Raw genomic sequence first — 17,006 nt, 5'->3', positions numbered from 1 at the left:
AAGCCGGCGTGTCAGGGGGGGAAAGAGAGCAGGCATGTGAGGGGGGAACAGAACCGGCGTGTGAGGGGGAACCCTCAGGCCCAGGGCCATCGCCGTGCCCGCAGCCCGCTCCTCCCCGTGAGGAAGCGGAAGGTTCGGGGTGCCGGGATTCCCGGTGCCCGCTCCTCCCCGTGAGGGAGCGGAAGGTTCGGGGTGCCAGGGTTCCCGGTGCCCGCCCCGTGAGGAAGCGGAAGGTTCGGGGTGCCGGGGCGGCCCCGCTCCCGCTGCCATGGCGCGGCCGCCCCGCCGCGGCTGAGGGAGCCGCCATGGCCGCCGCGCTGCGGGCCGCGCTCTGCAGCGGGCTGCTGCTCCTCGGTGAGTCCACCGGGGCTGCCGGGGAGGGACCGAGCGAGCTCCCGGTGCCGCCGGGCCGCGGGCACGGCGAGCGGCGGTGCCCTCGGGGGGAGCGGCAGCGAGGGGCGCCTGAGGCGGCGGCGCCTCCGCGCTGCCCCGAGCCCGGCGCGGCTCCTCGGGGGCTGTGAGGAGCCGAGCGGCCCCGGGAGAGCCCTGTGGGGACAGAAGGGACAGCGGGGCCAGCCCGCCCGGCTCTGCGGGTGTTATTGGCCCGGGGCTCAGTCTGTGATGGGGAACGGGGCCGGTCCTGCCGGGAGTGGGACACTGCAGGTGCCGGCGAGGAAAGGCGGGCGTGGGGGTGAAACCGGGGCCGGAAAGCTCCGTGTCACTGTCTGTAGGGAACAGGGACAGGAGCAGAGGGAACGGCCTCAGGCTGGGCCAGGGCAGGCTCAGCTGGGCCAGCAGCAGGAATTTGCCCATGGAAAGGGTGCTCAGGCCTTGGCAGGGGCTGCCCAGGGAGCTTGGCAGTGCCCATCCCTGCAGGTGTCCCCTGCAGGTGGCACTGAGTGCTCTGGGCTGGGGACAGGGTGGCCATGGGGCACAGCTGGCACTGCCTGGGCTGGCAGGGCTGTGCACAAACCCGAAACCCCAGAAATATTTCCTCATCTCTTTGGATCCACAGTGCCCAGTGAAGCAATTTACCTGGAGGCTCCTCAGGTAGGCAGCACTGTGAGGAAAGGGAGCCTGGCAAGGAAATGTGATTTTTCCTGGGAATTTGCATGCCTGCCTCAGACCTCATCCTCAGAGCAGGGGCAGTGCTCTGAGAGAAATCAGAGGGACTTTGGACAAGGAGTGGAATGCCAGGATCAAGGGAATGGCTCCCAGTGGCAGAGGGCAGGGCTGGATGGGATCTTGGCAGTGAGGAATTGCTCCCTGGCAGGGTGGGCAGGGCTGGCACAGGGTGCCCAGAGCAGCTGGGGCTGCCCCTGGATCCCTGGCAGTGCCCAAGGCCAGGCTGGGCACTGGGGCTGGAGCAGCCTGGCACAGGGGAAGGTGTCCCTGCCATGGCAGGGTGGCACTGGGTGGGCTCTGAGGTCCCTCCCAGCCCAAACCCTGCTGTGTTTTGAACTTCTGTATTTGTAATGTGCACTGTGTTTGGTTTATTTGTTGGGTGCAAGGGTCACACTGTAGGACTAGAGTCTGAAACCAGTTTTGTTTAAGCCAGGTTCAGATTTTAAACTCTTGCCTGCCAGAGGGGGGTGACTGACACAGGAATTTCATTCATTTCTGTATCAGCTGGGGACACAGCTCAGGGGTGATTGTGGGCTGCTGGGGTGACACAGGGTGACCTTGGAGGTGTCTTGCAGCCCTGATGATTCTGTGAACCACAGACGTGGAAAATGTGTTATTTATCTTAGAGTCTCTCATCAGGTGTGCCTCCTGTGACATTTAAGCACTCTGTTGTGGTGGGGTTTGTTTGCATTGCTCATTTGTGGTGCAGTAATGAGCTGGAATCTTTGCTATTTTGGTCTCAATACCTACAGTTATGTAAGAATAATTAAATCATAACAGTAATAGGCTTTTCCTTGATGCTTCACCCAGGTTTAGGGTTTCTTTTATTCACTTCCAAGAAAGGAACACAACTGGGGTTTTGTCACTTCTGAATAATGCTGATTAATAATACTTAATTACATTTAATTATATGTAATAACTCTTGCCTTCTGAGGTGCTGAAGTTTATCAGTGCCCACGCCCTTGTTATTCCCACAGTGCTGCTTACAAAAATTGGGGTTTGACAGTCTTGGGGAGAGTTCATGGGCAGCACCAGCTCAGTCATGCACAAGACATGCTGGTGTCACAGGCACTTACTGGAAGTCACTGGTGCCAGTAATTTGTTTTGTTGCATAAGGAGGCAGGAGAGGCATCAGGATTTAATTTCATTTAATCGGGCTCTGGTTTGAATATTTTGAATACACACCTAAGGCAAGGCAGAGGCTGCGTTTAACTTTTGGGTGAGTGACAGGTGCTGGAGCAAACCCTGAAATGTTGGTTCTGATTCCTCCCACAGTTTCTGGAATGGTCCCAGCTCCCCAGAACGTGAGGATTACTTCAGTCAACCTTCACAGCACCTTGCAGTGGGATGCACCAAGCTTCCCCAGAGGGAACCTCACCTACACCGTGCAGTCCAAGAGGTGGGGCTGGGCTGGGCTGGCTTTCACTCCCCCACAGCTCTGTGTGCTTGGGACTGGTGTCCTCTGCAGAGCACAGCCTGTCCCTTTATTTCAGGGACTTGGCTGTCCCAGGAGCTGTCCCTTTATTTCAGCTTTCTGCTGAGCTGAGGGACAGGGCAGAGGCATTTCCTGGGCATTCACACCCAAGGCAGCTTTGTCCTGTTTGGTTTGGAACCACAAACACATTCTAACACTGGGTCTTATTGGCTCTGTGTGTGGTTTTCTCTTCTGTGATAGAAGAGACCTGGCTGTGCTGAGTGTTTGTCCTTCCCTGATCTCTCAGATGCTCCCATCCCGTCCCATCCCATCCCAGCCCTGCCAGGGCAGGGACACCTTCCCCTGTGCCAGGCTGCTCCAGCCCCAGTGCCCAGCCTGGCCTTGGGCACTGCCAGGGATCCAGGGGCAGCCCCAGCTGCTCTGGGCACCCTGTGCCAGCCCTGCCCACCCTGCCAGGGAACAATTCCTCATTGCCAAGATCCCATCCATTGCTGCCCTCTGGCACTGGAGCCATTCCCTGTGTCCTGGCACTCTCTGCCCATATAAAAATTCTCCCTCTTCTTTAGAAGCCCCTCCAGGCACTGGAAGGAGCTCTAAGCCTTGCCCAGAGCCTTCTCTTCATGCTTAGTTGAGAGAAGATTTTTCTGGGTTCTGTAGCCATGGTCCCTTGCTCAGTACATTTCTGGGCAGGCTTTTGATGCAGAGCAGAAAGAAGAAAATATATTTAATATCATCTATTAAATCATGTGTTGATCAAGGCCAGGCTGGGCACTGGGGCTGGAGCAGCCTGGCACAGGGGGAGGTGTCCCTGCCATGGCAGGGTGGCACTGGCTGGGATTTGGGTCCCTCTGTGGTTCTGTTCCATGAGCAGCTCCTGGTCACTCCCAGCCCTGCTTCCTCTGGCTTTTCCTCGTGTCAGATCCTGGACACAGCTCTGAGCAGAGTCCCCTGGGACAGCCGTGCCCTGCGTGGCCCTGGCTGTGTTTGCTGGTTCTCTGAACTCCTGCCTGCTGAGTGCACTCTGGGGACCCTGCCAGGAAATGGGCATTTTTTACAGAGTTAGAATCCCTAAGTTTATAATTTAATCCTTTCATTTATCATTAAGTTTATCATGGAATTATGAATGGGTGTAAAATCCCTAGTGCGAGTCTTACACAGGAAACATTTTTACACCCACCAGTGCAAACTGCTTGCATGAACAGCTCTGCTGCCTTAAATCCATGTATCCAGTTGGAATTACCCTCTGTTTCTGTTCCCTGCAGCATCTACTACCCCGGGGACACCTTTGAGACGCTGAGGACGGAGCTGAGGCTGCCCCAGTGTGACGTGTCCTCGCTGTCACCCTACGGCAGCTACGTGCTGCGGCTGCGCGCCGAGGCGGGGCGGCTGCGCTCCCCCTGGGTCACCCTCGCCTTCAAGCCCATGGATGACAGTGAGCCTTTCCCTCTTCTTCCCAAAATACTGCCTGCTCTGGGAGGGACGCTGGAGGATAGAGAGTGTTTTATCATTTAATGATGCTGTGCCGGTGCTTGGCTTCTTTTTTCTACCTCTGTCTAGGCTGGGATTGAAGGCACTCGAGGTGCTGTTTCAGGCTTAGATGTTTATTTTTTCTTATCTGTGTTAGACTCACAGCAGTGAGAATAATGTGCAGTATTTCACTAACAAGGTACAAAATGGCTCACTGTCTTTCTCTACAAGGTCTTTTAAGGCTAAACTACCCAGTTAAGAAGTGACACCTAAATTATTTCCACTTTTAACCCAATAACCAACCACCCATGCCCACAATGGGTTCTTTATCCAATTACACAAAACCACCCAAACCCATGGAGAAGAAGGTGAAGAAGAAGGAGGAGCCTCCACCCTAAAACCTCCATATTCCCGTATTCTAAACCCTCAAACTCTGAGTTCCCCACCCTGTGATATCACACACTTCTATCCAAACTGCACACCCACAATCCCAGCTCTGTCATTCCATTTGGGAAGCTTCTCCAGTGCCTCAAGTCAGTTCAGTGTTCTCCTTGGGTCAGAGCCTGGCAGCACAGAGAGTCTGGAATTCTCAGTTCCAGGGTTCCAACAACATTGAACTATAAAATCTTAGTTGTAGCACTGACAGAAAGCAGGGTAAATTCACTGTCATAGTATTGATCACCTCTTTGGAGGAGATTTTTAAACAAAGCATCATTTTCTCTTAAAATGAGGAACATTTCTATTTTCCAGACAGGGAGAAGTTGTCTTCAAGGAGCCAGACTTCCTGTATATAAATTCAGTTACTTCCCTATTCATTGCTTTGCCAGACAAAAAATTTAATTTCTGTTTTTTCTTACTTAAACAAAACAAAACAAAACAAAAAAACCAAAAAAAAACCCAAAAAAGGCAAAAAACCCACTCTCACATAGAAAGGAAAAAACCACTTTTCTAGAGGGTGTGCTCAGGACAGACAGATGTTGTGGCAGTTTGGCCCAGAAGGGGAAGTGAGTGACACCCATGGAAATGGTCCTTCCTCTCCTGGAGTCACCACAGCTGGCCAAAGGGAACTGAGTTCCTTTAGAGGGTGTGGGAATGGGGCTTGCTTTGGTACCTGGTGTTTAGCTGCAAAAATAAAATCCCTTTGCAGAGCAGTTTTGTGAGGAAAGCATTAATTTATGACTGACCCAGGGAAAGAAGTTACTTCTTTCTAATGCATGATTTACAAGGTGACTTATGGGCTGTGGGGGAATATCCAACTGGCCTTGCCTTGCCTTGCCTTCCCTCTCCCCTCTCCCCTCTCCCCTCTCCCCCCAGCCTCCATCGGTGCCCCCGAGGTGCGGCTGCGCTCGGACGCGGGGGCGCTGCACGTGGATGTGTCGGGGCCCTTTGCAGAGCACGAGCAGGACCGCTGGCCCCTGCGGCTCTACTACGGCTCCTGGAGGTACAGGATCCTCTACTGGAAGAGGGGCAGCACAGACACAGACCCGGCCTCTGCTTCCGGGGTATGCTGCTTCCCTGCCCTTCATCTGTGCTTTTCCTGGAAATGCCATCCTGGGGATGTCCTGGGAGCTCCTGCAGGGTCTGGCACGGGTTACAGAGCTCTGGAGCCAGGCTGGCAGAGCATGGCAGGGTGGCTCTGGGTGGCATTTAAGGTCCCTTCCCAACCCAGCTCAGTCTGGGATTCTGTGATTCTAAGAGTAAAAATAGATCCCTACTAATTACAGTTAATCAAGTCTGTTCACTACAGCTGGGACTCAGTAAATGCAGGAGCTCTGTGGTTACACAGCAGCATGGACAGAACTTTATCTTTCCATAATTATCAATAACTCTGTTTTTTCCCTCGCAGTGGGCCTTTGGGCTTTTTACCCCCTAAAATACTAAAAATGCACTGTGGCCACGTGCAGCCCTGCAGTTTGTATCCACTGCAGTTCCTTTTCTCCCTGTCATGCACAGCCTCTTCCACAGGCAGTTGTGCTCCTCCATGCACAGTGCATGGAGAAAGATCATTATTAATGTATTAATTAGGGCATTTTGGCCTCTGTTTCAGGCAAACAGGAAGCCTGTGACCAGCAGGCCCCAGTCCCAGTTAATGAGTGCTTTGTCCATCAGTGCAGTTTTATGTAATGCAGTCCCCCAGGTGTAATTCTGATTTGTGTCTGTTACCTGCTCAGTGCTTTGCCATTCAGTTCCAGAAGTCAGGGGCCACCATTTCCCACCCAGCAGCTTTGCACTCCCGGGCTCCTGAGGGCTGCAGGTGTCCCTGCACCTGGGGTGCTCCCAGTGCACTCACCAGAGGAACAAACTGCACTTGGAGTCTTCCCAGTGCAAGTCTGGGACAGTCCCTGGGCATCCCAGAGGCAGAGCTTGGGGAATTTCACAGGTTCTGTGTGAGGTGGGTGCTTCTCCAGCATTGAAACCTGCCTGGGGAGGCTCCTGTTGCTCCTGAGGGATGCTCTGCAGTTACAGGGACATAACTGATCCTGAGCAGCAGATTCATCTGCTCAGCCACCTCACAGCTCCCAGAAATATTTTATTTATTTCCTTTTTTTTGGTTTTGCCTAGATGACAGACCACAGAATCACAGAGTTGGGCAGGCTGGAGGAGCCCTCAGTGGTCATCAGTTCCTGCATTAGCCCAGCAGCCTGTGTTCACCACTGGCCCCAAGTGCCACATCTGCACATTTTTTAACACTTCCAGGGGTGGGGGCTGCACCATTTCTCTGGGCAGCCTATTCCAGGGCTCGACAAGTGAAGGAATTTTTCATAATGTCCCTAATCTAAAACTCCCCTGCAGTTTAAAAAATGTTTAAAAATGTTTCCTAATCTCAAACTGCCCTGGCACAAGCTGAGGCCTTTTCCTCCTGCGCTGTTCCTCCATCCCACTTGCTCCCTCTGAACTTAGATGGTGTTTGTGAGTAGCTGTGCTCCTAGCTGATCTCATTTGGTTGGGTGACAGTTTCTGCCTGCCACCAGATCTCACTTATCATCCCTCATTAGCCTAAAACTTCGTTCCTGCTGCTGGAAGCAGCCCAAAGTTCAGTGGTGTACGGTGAGTAATTGTAATTCAGTAGGGTTGTAATTGTAATTGTAACTGTAATTGTAATTGTAACTGTAGTTGTAACTGTAATTGTAATTGTAACTGTAGTTGTAACTGCAAATGCTTGGTTGCTCCCCAGCTGATTCCACAGCCAGGCTCTGATCCCCCTCTCCCCTTTGCTGTTTGTGGTAAACGGTGGAAGAAATGCAGCACTCAATATGAGTGATCAGCAAATCTCAGAACTTTATTGACAGGCACATACATTTATATTGGTGTTAATATTATTGGTTAGTCATTGGTTAGTTACTTATCACCTAACTACGCCTACCTTAGCATTCTTGTGGCTACTGTGTTGCAGCTGTCCACATCTTTTCCTCATATTTCTAACTCACAATCCTCTCCCCCATCCTGCTGTTGCACCAAGGGCACAGTGCCCGTGCCTGATTCAGACACTGGCTGCTGCCTCCTATACCCATCTCCTTCCTCCTTAACCGACAGTGTTATGTCAGTGTGAGCTTTGTGGGGCAGGCAGCTGCTCTCACAGCCCTCCCCGGTGTTTGTGCCTGCAGGTGGCCGAGGTGCACAGCAGGCACGGCTCGGAGGTGCTGGCCCCCCTGCAGCCATGGACGGTTTACTGCGTGCGCGTGCAGGCGCTGGTGCCCGAGTGGAACAAGACAGGCCAGCTGAGCAGGGAGCTCTGCGAGCAGACAACCCACAATGGTAACCTGGCACTCGTGCAGTCACACTGGGGTGGCTGGAGGGACCCCAGATCCCACCCAGTGCCACCCTGCCCTGGCAGGGACACCTTCCCCTGTGCCAGGCTGCTCCAGCCCAGTGTCCAACCTTGGGCACTGCCAGGGATCCAGGGGCAGCCCAGAGAAAGTGAGAATTGAAAATAATTACTCAGAAATTAATAGTGACAGTTTTAATTGTTTTTTTTTTCTTGTTTCTGGCAGGTGTAACCCCTGTGTGGATAATTGTGACTGTTCTGGTGGGGTCCATGCTGGTCGTGGGCACAGCTGTCACTGGTTGTTTCTTCTCCAGTTTTTATCTGTACAGACTCACCAAACATGTTTTCTTCCCTTCCTACGTTTTCCCACAACACTTGAAAGAGGTTTGTCTCCTGCCTAACACATGAAAATCAGCTTTTCCAACACAGCCAGTTGTTTTTTCACTTGTTCTTTTCTCTCAGTGCCAAAACATTTAGAGCTTCCTTTATTTTGCCTCCTTTCACTGGCGCCTGATGGTCAGTGATCTGTAATTTGTAATCACCAGCTTTTTATGGCTCAGAAACAGGATGGGTTTGTTGATTTTGAAGTGAGAGAGTACCAGGTGTCAACTTCAGTTCCCCATTTAGCCAGTGAGCAACAGAAATCTCTGTCTCTCCTGCCTCCTTTCAGACTTAAACCAGCTCCTTTTTTCTCCTGCAGCAAAGTCCTGCCACGAGTGTAATCACGAGTTGTAACTTCAGGGAAGTGTCTGAGGAAGGAACTGGGCTGGATCAGCTGAACCAGAGCACCTGGGCTGTGGAAGGGGTCCCTGGCCATGGCAGGATGGGAAGAGCTTTGGGATTCCATCCAACCCAAACCATTCTGGGAATCTGTGATTCTGTGGAGTCTGAAAATTCCAGCTAAAAGGAGAGCAGTGACAGCAGCCAATGCTGATGGGGACCCACTGCTCCTGTCACACAGCCAGAGGACACAGAGGCTGCAGCAGGGTCCCTTCCCACAAACCAGCATGTACAAACCACTCCTGTACCAGCCTGTGCTCCCTGAGTCCTGCAGTTCCTCTGGGGCTCTCACTTCACTGTCAGCTCAGCACCCCCAGGTTTGCAGCTGACTTGGGCTCCTGCTTTAGGCTGAACGTGTGCTCAGCACCAGGAGTGTCCTGGAATCACAGAATCCCAGCTGGGTTGGGTTGGAGGGACCCCAAATCCCACCCAGTGCCACCCTGCCATGGCAGGGACACCTTCCCCTGTGCCAGGCTGCTCCAGCCCCAGTGCCCAGCCTGGCCTTGGGCACTGCCAGGGATCCAGGGGCAGCCCCAGCTGCTCTGGGCACCCTGTGCCAGCCCTGCCCACCCTGCCAGGGAACAATTCCTCATTGCCAAGATCCCATCCATTGCTGCCCTCTGGCACTGGCAGCCATCCCTGGGTGCTGTCCCTGCAGCCCTTGGTTTGCAGATGCTGGAGCTCAGCAGCACCAGATCCACTCAGGACCTGCTCGAGGTTCCTTTGCTCCAGGTGCCTCTAAAGACAGGGAGAGCTTTGGGCTGGTGCTGTCCAGGAACCAAAGGGCAGCTGTGCCTCCCCAAAATGTGCTTTGGCCAAGGCAGAGCTTTCACTGGGGGATGTTTCACTTGGAGGTTTGGGCCACAACATTCCCAATCCCAGTGTGGTGGGAAAGGGTCTGACAGTGGAGATATTTGTGCTGGTTTTTGTATCTCTCTGAAGATATTTGTGCTGATTTTTGTATCTCTCTGAAGATATTTGTGCTGATTTTTGCTGATTTGTCCTGACAGCAGCTGGTTTCTCATTCCAAACTCAGAATTGTTTCATCTGAGGGCACTGGGGTGAGCAGAGGGGTGCCAGAGGGCAGGGTTCTTGACAAATCTCTCTTCCCCTACGTTCCAGCTACCATTTGGTGTTTGTTCCCAATCAAAACTTTGATTTTTTTAAATTTTTCTGTCCCAAAGAAGACTCTGAGCCCTGGGGTTATTCTTGAGAGGCACTTCCATGTTGCTCCCAAGCCTGGAACAGGATTTTAGGGAGGGTGTGACACTGTTGGCCCTGTGGGACTTGTAAGGCCTGGGAAAGCCACTTGATGGGTGCAGAACAACCCCAGTGCTGTCAATAATCCCAGTGTTTCTGGGCAGACAGGATGGGACAGCTGCAGAGCCCTAATCCTCTCTCCTCTTTGTTTCCCAGTTCCTGAGCAAGCCCCCCAGTGCTCCGCAGCCCTTCCCTCCTCGAGAAGAGCTCCTGGTTTGTGACAAGCTGACAGTGATTTCAGAGCCATCCCACCCCCTCCCTGAAGGGACAGGGGCTGAGGGGACACCAGGGCTCCCTCAGGACCCTGCACAAGGACACTCCACCTCAGGAGCAGCCTCAGGAGAAGCCTGAACATCCTCCTCGTTCTTCCTGGGAAAAGGAGAAGCAAATGGACTTTGGGTTTATCTCACTGCTGCTCTCCAGCAGGAAAAACCCACAGCCAAACACGGGGTCACAGACTTTTGACAGAAGCATTTTATTTTTATAAGTACAAGAAACTTGGCTCTAAATGAGGAATTAAAAGATCCATAACTTTTGCCACTGTTGGTTGTGGCTCCCTGAGGAGTTGTAGCAATTCTGGCACTGATTATGACACTAAAAAGGAAATGTCATATTTGTATATAATACTAATTAATTTAATTTTGATGAACTATTTATTGCAAAAAGTAATCAAAACGTTTAGAAAAGAAAATAGTATTTTGTAAGGAATGACCTGATCTGGTTTATTTTTTTCTAATGAGAAATTTTGTATTTTTAAGGATATCCCAGTGGCATCATCTTTCTATGGAATTTATTCTTCCCTGATGCAAAGTTGTGAAGTTTTAGGGTGGGATGAACTGATGTCTGTGGGAAACTTGGCAGCTGAAGTGGGAGTTAAATCAGGTTCATTTTAATTATCTGCTGATGTGTGTTCTTAATTTTCCCAACGCAGGGAGCTGTGACTCCCTGCTCCAAAGGCAGCCTCGCCTGCACAGGGGGCAAGGGGCAGGGACTGGGTTTGTGTCACTGCATCACAGTGAGAAATTAAATTAAATTCTGCCACCAAAAGTGAAGTTGTGTCTCAGCTTGATGTGGGAATTTGGTTTTGGGGGGTGATGTTGGTTACTCCATGGGTAAATATCTCCTTTGTGGGAGTGCTTGCAGGAGTAAATCAGGAATTGACTCCATCCATTTGCATCTCCCAGCTCCCCTCAGAGGAGGCTCGGGGGGACCCTCCCAGTGTCCCCAAGTCCCTGGCAGGAGGGGACAGCCAGGGGGACAGCAGCTCTGCTCCAGGGAACAGGGACAGGAGCAGAGGGAACGGCCTCAGGCTGGGCCAGGGCAGGCTCAGCTGGGCCAGCAGCAGGAATTTGCCCATGGAAAGGGTGCTCAGGCCTTGGCAGGGCTGCCCAGGGAGCTTGGCAGTGCCCATCCCTGCAGGTGTCCCCTGCAGGTGGCACTGAGTGCCCTGGGCTGGGGACAAGGTGCCCATGGGGCACAGCTGGCACTGCCTGGGCTGGCAGGGCTGTGCCAGCCCCGGGGATTTGGGATTTTGGGATTCTATGGAATCTGTACCTGCTTTTTCTGCACTTTTTAATTTTGGTCACACTCTGCTTTCAGGGGGAATATGGAATTCATTGAATTTATTTTTTTTTTCAAGGTATTTTGTTTCATTGGTGCTTTTCTGCCCCTCTCCCCAAGGCTGCTCTGGGAATGCTGATCCTGTGCCTGGATCACCACTCCAGGGCACCAGTCCAGCTCCCTGTGTGTTCCCTGTCCATCCTCCCACAGCTTCTTTCTATATTTTCTTTTCCCTGCTTTTCTCCCCTTTTATTTTGGCTTTCAGAGTGGCAAATGCCCAGTGCACACGGATCTGAGGAGGGGCTGGGGATCCCTGCTCTCCCTCCGTGCTGCTGAGCTGCTTTGCCCAGGACAGTTCCTGGCAGTGCTGGAATGCAGCTCCAGGCCCTGCTGGGGCTGATAAGGCAGAGATAAGGCTGTGCCACTCCAGCTGGGGCAGGGCAGGGCAGAGCAGAAAGGGCAGCTCGGGCTGCTCAGGGGTGTGGGGAGTTCAGATGGGAGCAGGATTTCTCCAAGGAGAGCATGGCACAGGTGCCCAGAGCAGTGGGGCTGCCCTGGATCCCTGGCAGTGCCCAAGGCCAGGCTGGGCACTGGGGCTGGAGCAGCCTGGCACAGGGAAGGTGTCCCTGCCCCACAGCCTTGGACACTTCCAGGCTGCTAAAATCAACCCAGGTGTGTTTTTTCACAAACACTGCCGTGCACCTTGGCTTGCTGCAGAAATCTTCCTGCAAAGCTTCTGTAGGTGAGGGCTCTTCCTGTGCAGAGGCACAGCATGAGCCAGGCCTGGGGACAAGGGCAGCCTCTGCCTGCCCCACAGGGGCTGTGCGGCCCCACAGGGGAGAAATCATTTAGAGGAGCAGCAGTAGTTTAGAGGGGAACAGCAATTCTCTGGGGAGTTCATCTCGAGCTGAGCTTGTGGACATTGCAATGACCACAAATCAATAAATGGGGTGAACTTTGACCACGTGCTGATGTAAACTGGAAGTGCAGAGGGTTGCTGGAGGCTGCTCACTGCTACGGCGTGTTCTGGCAAAGGCAGAGACAAAACACAGCCCTTGAAGGCCTGGGAGTGCTTGGGGAAAGATTTCAGACCTGAAATGCAAAGAAAAGAATGATGAAGGAGTAGGGAAGTGGGGAAACGGAAGGAGGAGAGTCTGGGTTTGTGGTCAGCAAAGCAGATTCCAGGAGAGGGCAATGAGGGGAGGCAGGAAGGAGCAGTTCAGAGAACACCAGTCAGGGAGTGCAGGGAGAAAGAGGAACCAGAGCCCAGGGGCACCAGGGGGTCAGGGGCACAGCCACCCCCCAGCTCCACATTTTCATCTCTCCCTGTTGGGGACTTTGGGGTCTTCCCTGCCCAGCAGGTCCCCCCAATCCTGAAGGAATCCAGCTGAACAGCAGAGCCAGAGAGGCTTTCAGAAAAATCCATACCAAGCTCTAGAGAAGCTTTTACATTGATCCTTAACCAGAAACACTTGTGCTTGTAACTTCATGCCTTTTTCTTCTGAGCCACACTGGGAAAGATCCATTATCACTGGCAAAATGTCATTTTCTAGGATTCCTCATCCTAGAAAATTATTATTGAATAAGTGGGGTGCAGAGCAAGGCTCTTCCCTTGAGACTGTGCTGCTGTGAAAAGCAGGACTGCAAAAAGCAGCTTTACAGGAAGAATAACCCACAGGCCTTGGCCACCTGTGAGCAATGCACTGGAAATATTCCTTCCTTGGGACTGGAGTTCCAAGTCCATTGTGCATTCCCTCGGGCCATTACTGCAGACACTGAGGGCACGGAGTGGTGGTGGCATCCCAGAGACAGAAGAGAAGCCCCTGGGGGAGGCTGAGAGAGGAAATCCTCACTCCAGCATCACCAGCCCCAGGGCTGAGAGAGCACCAAAGAACCTGGTGAACAACTGCTTCCATTTCCCATCAGCTCTGCCTGCAGTCACTCAACTCTCCTCTCTGATTTCCACCCCTCCTCTCTGCCCCTCTGGGTCTGTGCCAGTTTTTGAGGCCATGGTACAGTTCCTCAGAGAGGTTCTCCCACCCTGACAAGAGGATGTGCACTGGGTTGGGTTTTCAGCCCTGCTGGCCCAGGGTGAACCCGGGCTCTGGAGCTCCCCTGAGCAGAGCAGAGCTCACTGATCTCTGTGGAATTCACTGCTGGAGAGGAGAAGCTCCAGGAGAGCTCAGAGCCCCTGGCAGGGCCTGAAGGGGCTCCAGGAGAGCTGCAGAGGGACTGGGGACAAGGCCTGCAGGGACAGCACCCAGGGAATGGCTGCCAGTGCCAGAGGGCAGCAATGGATGGGATCTTGGCAATGAGGAATTGTTCCTGGCAGGGTGGGCAGGGCTGGCACAGGGTGCCCAGAGCAGCTGGGGCTGCCCCCGGATCCCTGGCAGTGCCCAAGGCCAGGCTGGGCACTGGGGCTGGAGCAGCCTGGCACAGGGGAAGGTGTCCCTGCCATGGCAGGGTGGCACTGGGTGGGATTTGGGGTCCCTCCAGCCCAACCCACTCTGGGGTTCTAAATGTTCTCCATGAAGATGGAACTTGCAGATGTGCTCAGAATTACACATTTGGAAAGCACACAGGCTGTAAAAAGAGGTTTATGGCAGGCTTTCCTCATTCTCTCAGCCTGGTCGATGCCACCCAGCACTTTTCTGTCCCTCCAAACCTAATCCCAGCAGCACCAAGGCTGGAAGAGCCCTTTGGGATCATCCAGTCACACCTCAGCACCAGCAGCACCCCAAACCCTGTCCCCAAGGCCACATCCAGACACCTCTGGGACATTTCCAGGGGAGTGACTCCAAACCTCCCTGGGGAAATTGTTCCAATGCCTGACCCAAAAGATGATCCCTCCTGCTGCTCAGCACTTGTGCAGGGCTGTGAGCAGGGCTGGGAGCCAGGAGGAGACAAGGAGCAGACAGGAGATGTTTTGTGATCTGGGGAAAGAGGTGTGATGGCAGAGTGTTAAAAATGGGCAAGGCTTCTGAGGGAGGGGATGAATCACCCCTGCTCTGTGTCCCTGAGGGAGCTGAGAGCAGTTCGGGGCTGCAGTAAAACACAGACAAGGAAAGTTTTCTAAGGGTGAAACAAACAAAAACCCCGCAGGTGATGTTGCCTGGGAAGGGGGATATGACACAAATCCGTTGGGAAGGGTGGACAGATGTGACCCCTCCTTGGGCTCCCGGGGTCCTTCCTTCCAGGACCACTGTTCCTACACTTCTCACACAGTGAAGTGCTGCGTGTGCCCCTTTCATCCTGCTCCAGGGCTGACACGAGCAGAACCCACCAAATTATGTCTGCATTGTCTGCCAGCCAACAGAAACAAACCCAGCAGAGCCCAGGCTGCAGCAGGCCTGGTTTCCCCTGTCACAGGAGCGTTTGGGACAGACATCAATGGCCACAGGGACACCCAGTGTCCCCCCCGGCTGCCTGTGCTCCGCAGATAGCTCTGCTCTGCTCAGGGGCTGGGCAGCGCCAGCTTCTGCTCCTTTCCTCTGTGACACCGCTCAGGAAGTTGCATTCAAACTCAGCACAAGACAAACTGTAAATATTTATGGGATTATAAAGTGTTTCCAGCAGTGCCAGACTGGTTCGGCAGTTTCGGTTCAAAACGGTGGCCCCGAGGTGTGGCTACATAAAGAAATGGCATAATCACGTTTGCTGATCAGCTGCTGGGGACAGGAGGTGACACCCCCGAGGCTGAGCGTGCCTCGGGCCCAGCAGTGCCCCAGCAATGCCCCTCACGCTGTGGGGCAGGAGGTGACACCCCAGCAATGCCCCTCACAGCTCCTGGGGCAGGAGGTGACACCCCAGCAATGCCCTTCACAGCTCCTGGGGCAGGAGGTGACACCACCCTGGCTGTCCCTGCTGTCCCTGTGTCTGTCCCTGTCTGTCCCTGTGTCTGTCCCTGTGCAGAGGTCAGAGCAGGCCCAGGCTCTGCCCCAGGCCCAGCAATGGCCCCAGAGCCACGGGCAGGGCCTGAGCCCAGCAATTCCCCTCCCAGGAGGCACAACTTCTGCCCTGGGCAGGGGCCGAGCTGGAGCAGAGCCCAGGCAGGGGCTGCAGTCTCCTCCCTGGGACATTGCAGAGCCTCCTGGAGCCAGCCCTGTGCCCTGGCTCTGGGATGGCCCTGCTGGAGCAGGGAGGTGGCACCAGGGACCCTCTGTGCTCCCTCCCAAGCTCACCCATCCTGGGATTCCGGGATCTGAGATCAGCAGACATGCAGCACCCCATGGCACATCAGGCATTTTTATGGAACATTTAAGGAACATTTAAATCCAAAAGTCAGTCTGTGTTCCCCCTAGAAAGCAAAGCCTGTCCTGATTGTAACAGCCAGGATGCTGAGGGCACAGACCTTTGCCCCCCAGAGTTTCAAATCCTCTCTGAGAACACTGCTCTGCCCGCTGAGGGGTCTGTGTTTGTTTGGGGGGGTGGGAAGTGAAAGGTGAACACCTGACTGTGCCTCCCCAAGCCTGCAGCTGGCCCAGGGTAAACAGGACACAAAAAAGAGAAGAGGGGCTCTCTGGCCTTGTGGTCAGAACTTGTGGCTGGCAAAAGGGAGCTGAGCCCAAGCCCCAGCTCAGGAGCTGTAACACTCACATTTAGTGTTCACTACAGCATTCAATTGGACATGTGAGAAATGGACAAACTGCACCTAAAGAGAGATTGCTCCCTTCCCAGATACTTGTGGCTGGCAAAAGGGAGCTGAGCCCAAGCCCCAGCTCAAGAGCTGTAACACTCACACTGCATGTAATGTTCACTGCAGCATTCAATTGGACCTTTGAGAAATGGACAAACTGCAGGTAAAGAGAGATTCCTCCCTTCCCAGACAATCACAGAACCATGGAATGCTTTGGGTTGGAGGAGCCTCAGTTTGTGCCAGGGCTGTGCGGGGCCGGCGATGGCCGCGCGTGCCTCCAGCCCGGGCCGTGCCTCGGTGACACCGGCCGGGCCTGGGGCGGCACGGGGAGCTCCGGGAGGGGCGGCGGGTCCCGACACCGCGCCCAGAGCGCCGTGACCGGCCTCAGAGCGCCTTCACACAGCCCCGACACCAGCCCGGCACAGCCCCGACACTGCACTGACACAGCTCCGATACAGCCCTCTGACACAGCCCTCACACAGCCCCGACACCAACCCGGCACAGCCCCGACACTGCACTGACACAGCTCCAACACCGTCCTCACATAACCCTGACCGTCCCTCACAGCTCCGACACCGCCCTCACAGCCCTCCAGCCCTCACACAGCCCTGACCGCCCTCACACAGCCCCGACACTGCACTGATACAGCCCCGACACAGCCCTAACACAGCCCTCTGACACAGCTCCGATACAGCCCACAGACAGCCCTCAGAGAGCCCTGACACTGCCCCGACACAGCTCCAACACCGTCCTCACATAGCCCTGACCGTCCCTCACAGCCCCGACACCGCCCTCACACAGCCCCGACACCAGCCCGACACAGCCCCGACACAGCTCCGATACAGCTCCAACACCGTCCTCACACAGCCCTGACCGTCCCTCACAGCCCCGACACCGCCCTCATAGCCCTGACACAGCTCCGATACAGCCCTCACACAGCCCCGACACCGCACTGACACAGCTCCAACACTGCCCTC

General features: G+C 54.2%; 1 protein-coding gene across 2 annotated transcripts; it reads left to right on the top strand.

Annotated features, from left to right (window-relative positions):
• Positions 1 to 100: 100 nt before the first annotated feature.
• LOC120499980 (interleukin-10 receptor subunit beta-like) lies at positions 101 to 10,881 on the top strand. 2 transcript variants are annotated; one of them, XM_039704307.1, is made up of 8 exons: positions 101 to 185; positions 234 to 354; positions 2,401 to 2,524; positions 3,823 to 3,992; positions 5,342 to 5,529; positions 7,633 to 7,783; positions 8,020 to 8,177; positions 9,990 to 10,881. In XM_039704307.1, exons 2-8 carry the CDS (start codon positions 306 to 308, stop codon positions 10,182 to 10,184), a joined length of 1,035 nt encoding a protein of 344 aa, XP_039560241.1. In that variant the 5' UTR covers positions 101 to 185; positions 234 to 305; the 3' UTR covers positions 10,185 to 10,881. The 2 variants fall into 2 exon arrangements, with proteins under 2 accessions (XP_039560241.1, XP_039560242.1); XM_039704308.1 differs by having other exon boundaries at positions 104 to 132.
• The last annotated feature ends 6,125 nt before the right edge of the window (positions 10,882 to 17,006 follow it).

This window comes from Passer montanus, unplaced genomic scaffold (assembly GCF_014805655.1).
Source record: "Passer montanus isolate IOZ18808 unplaced genomic scaffold, ASM1480565v1 scaffold171, whole genome shotgun sequence".
Taxonomy (NCBI): Eukaryota; Metazoa; Chordata; class Aves; order Passeriformes; family Passeridae; genus Passer; species Passer montanus.
The sequence above is the reverse complement of the archived record's forward strand: the minus strand, read 5'-3'. Positions and strand labels throughout refer to the sequence as shown.

What these genes read in the sequence shown, in the direction of transcription:
- LOC120499980 (XM_039704307.1), top strand. Translation starts at nt 306, where the DNA reads ATGGCCGCCGCGCTGCGGGCCGCGCTCTGCAGCGGGCTGCTGCTCCTC. An exon ending in ACCCGGCCTCTGCTTCCGGG is followed by an intron (nt 5,530 to 7,632) that starts GTATGCTGCTTC and finishes TTGTGCCTGCAG; the next exon opens with GTGGCCGAGGTGCACAGCAG. An exon ending in TCCCACAACACTTGAAAGAG is followed by an intron (nt 8,178 to 9,989) that starts GTTTGTCTCCTG and finishes TTTGTTTCCCAG; the next exon opens with TTCCTGAGCAAGCCCCCCAG.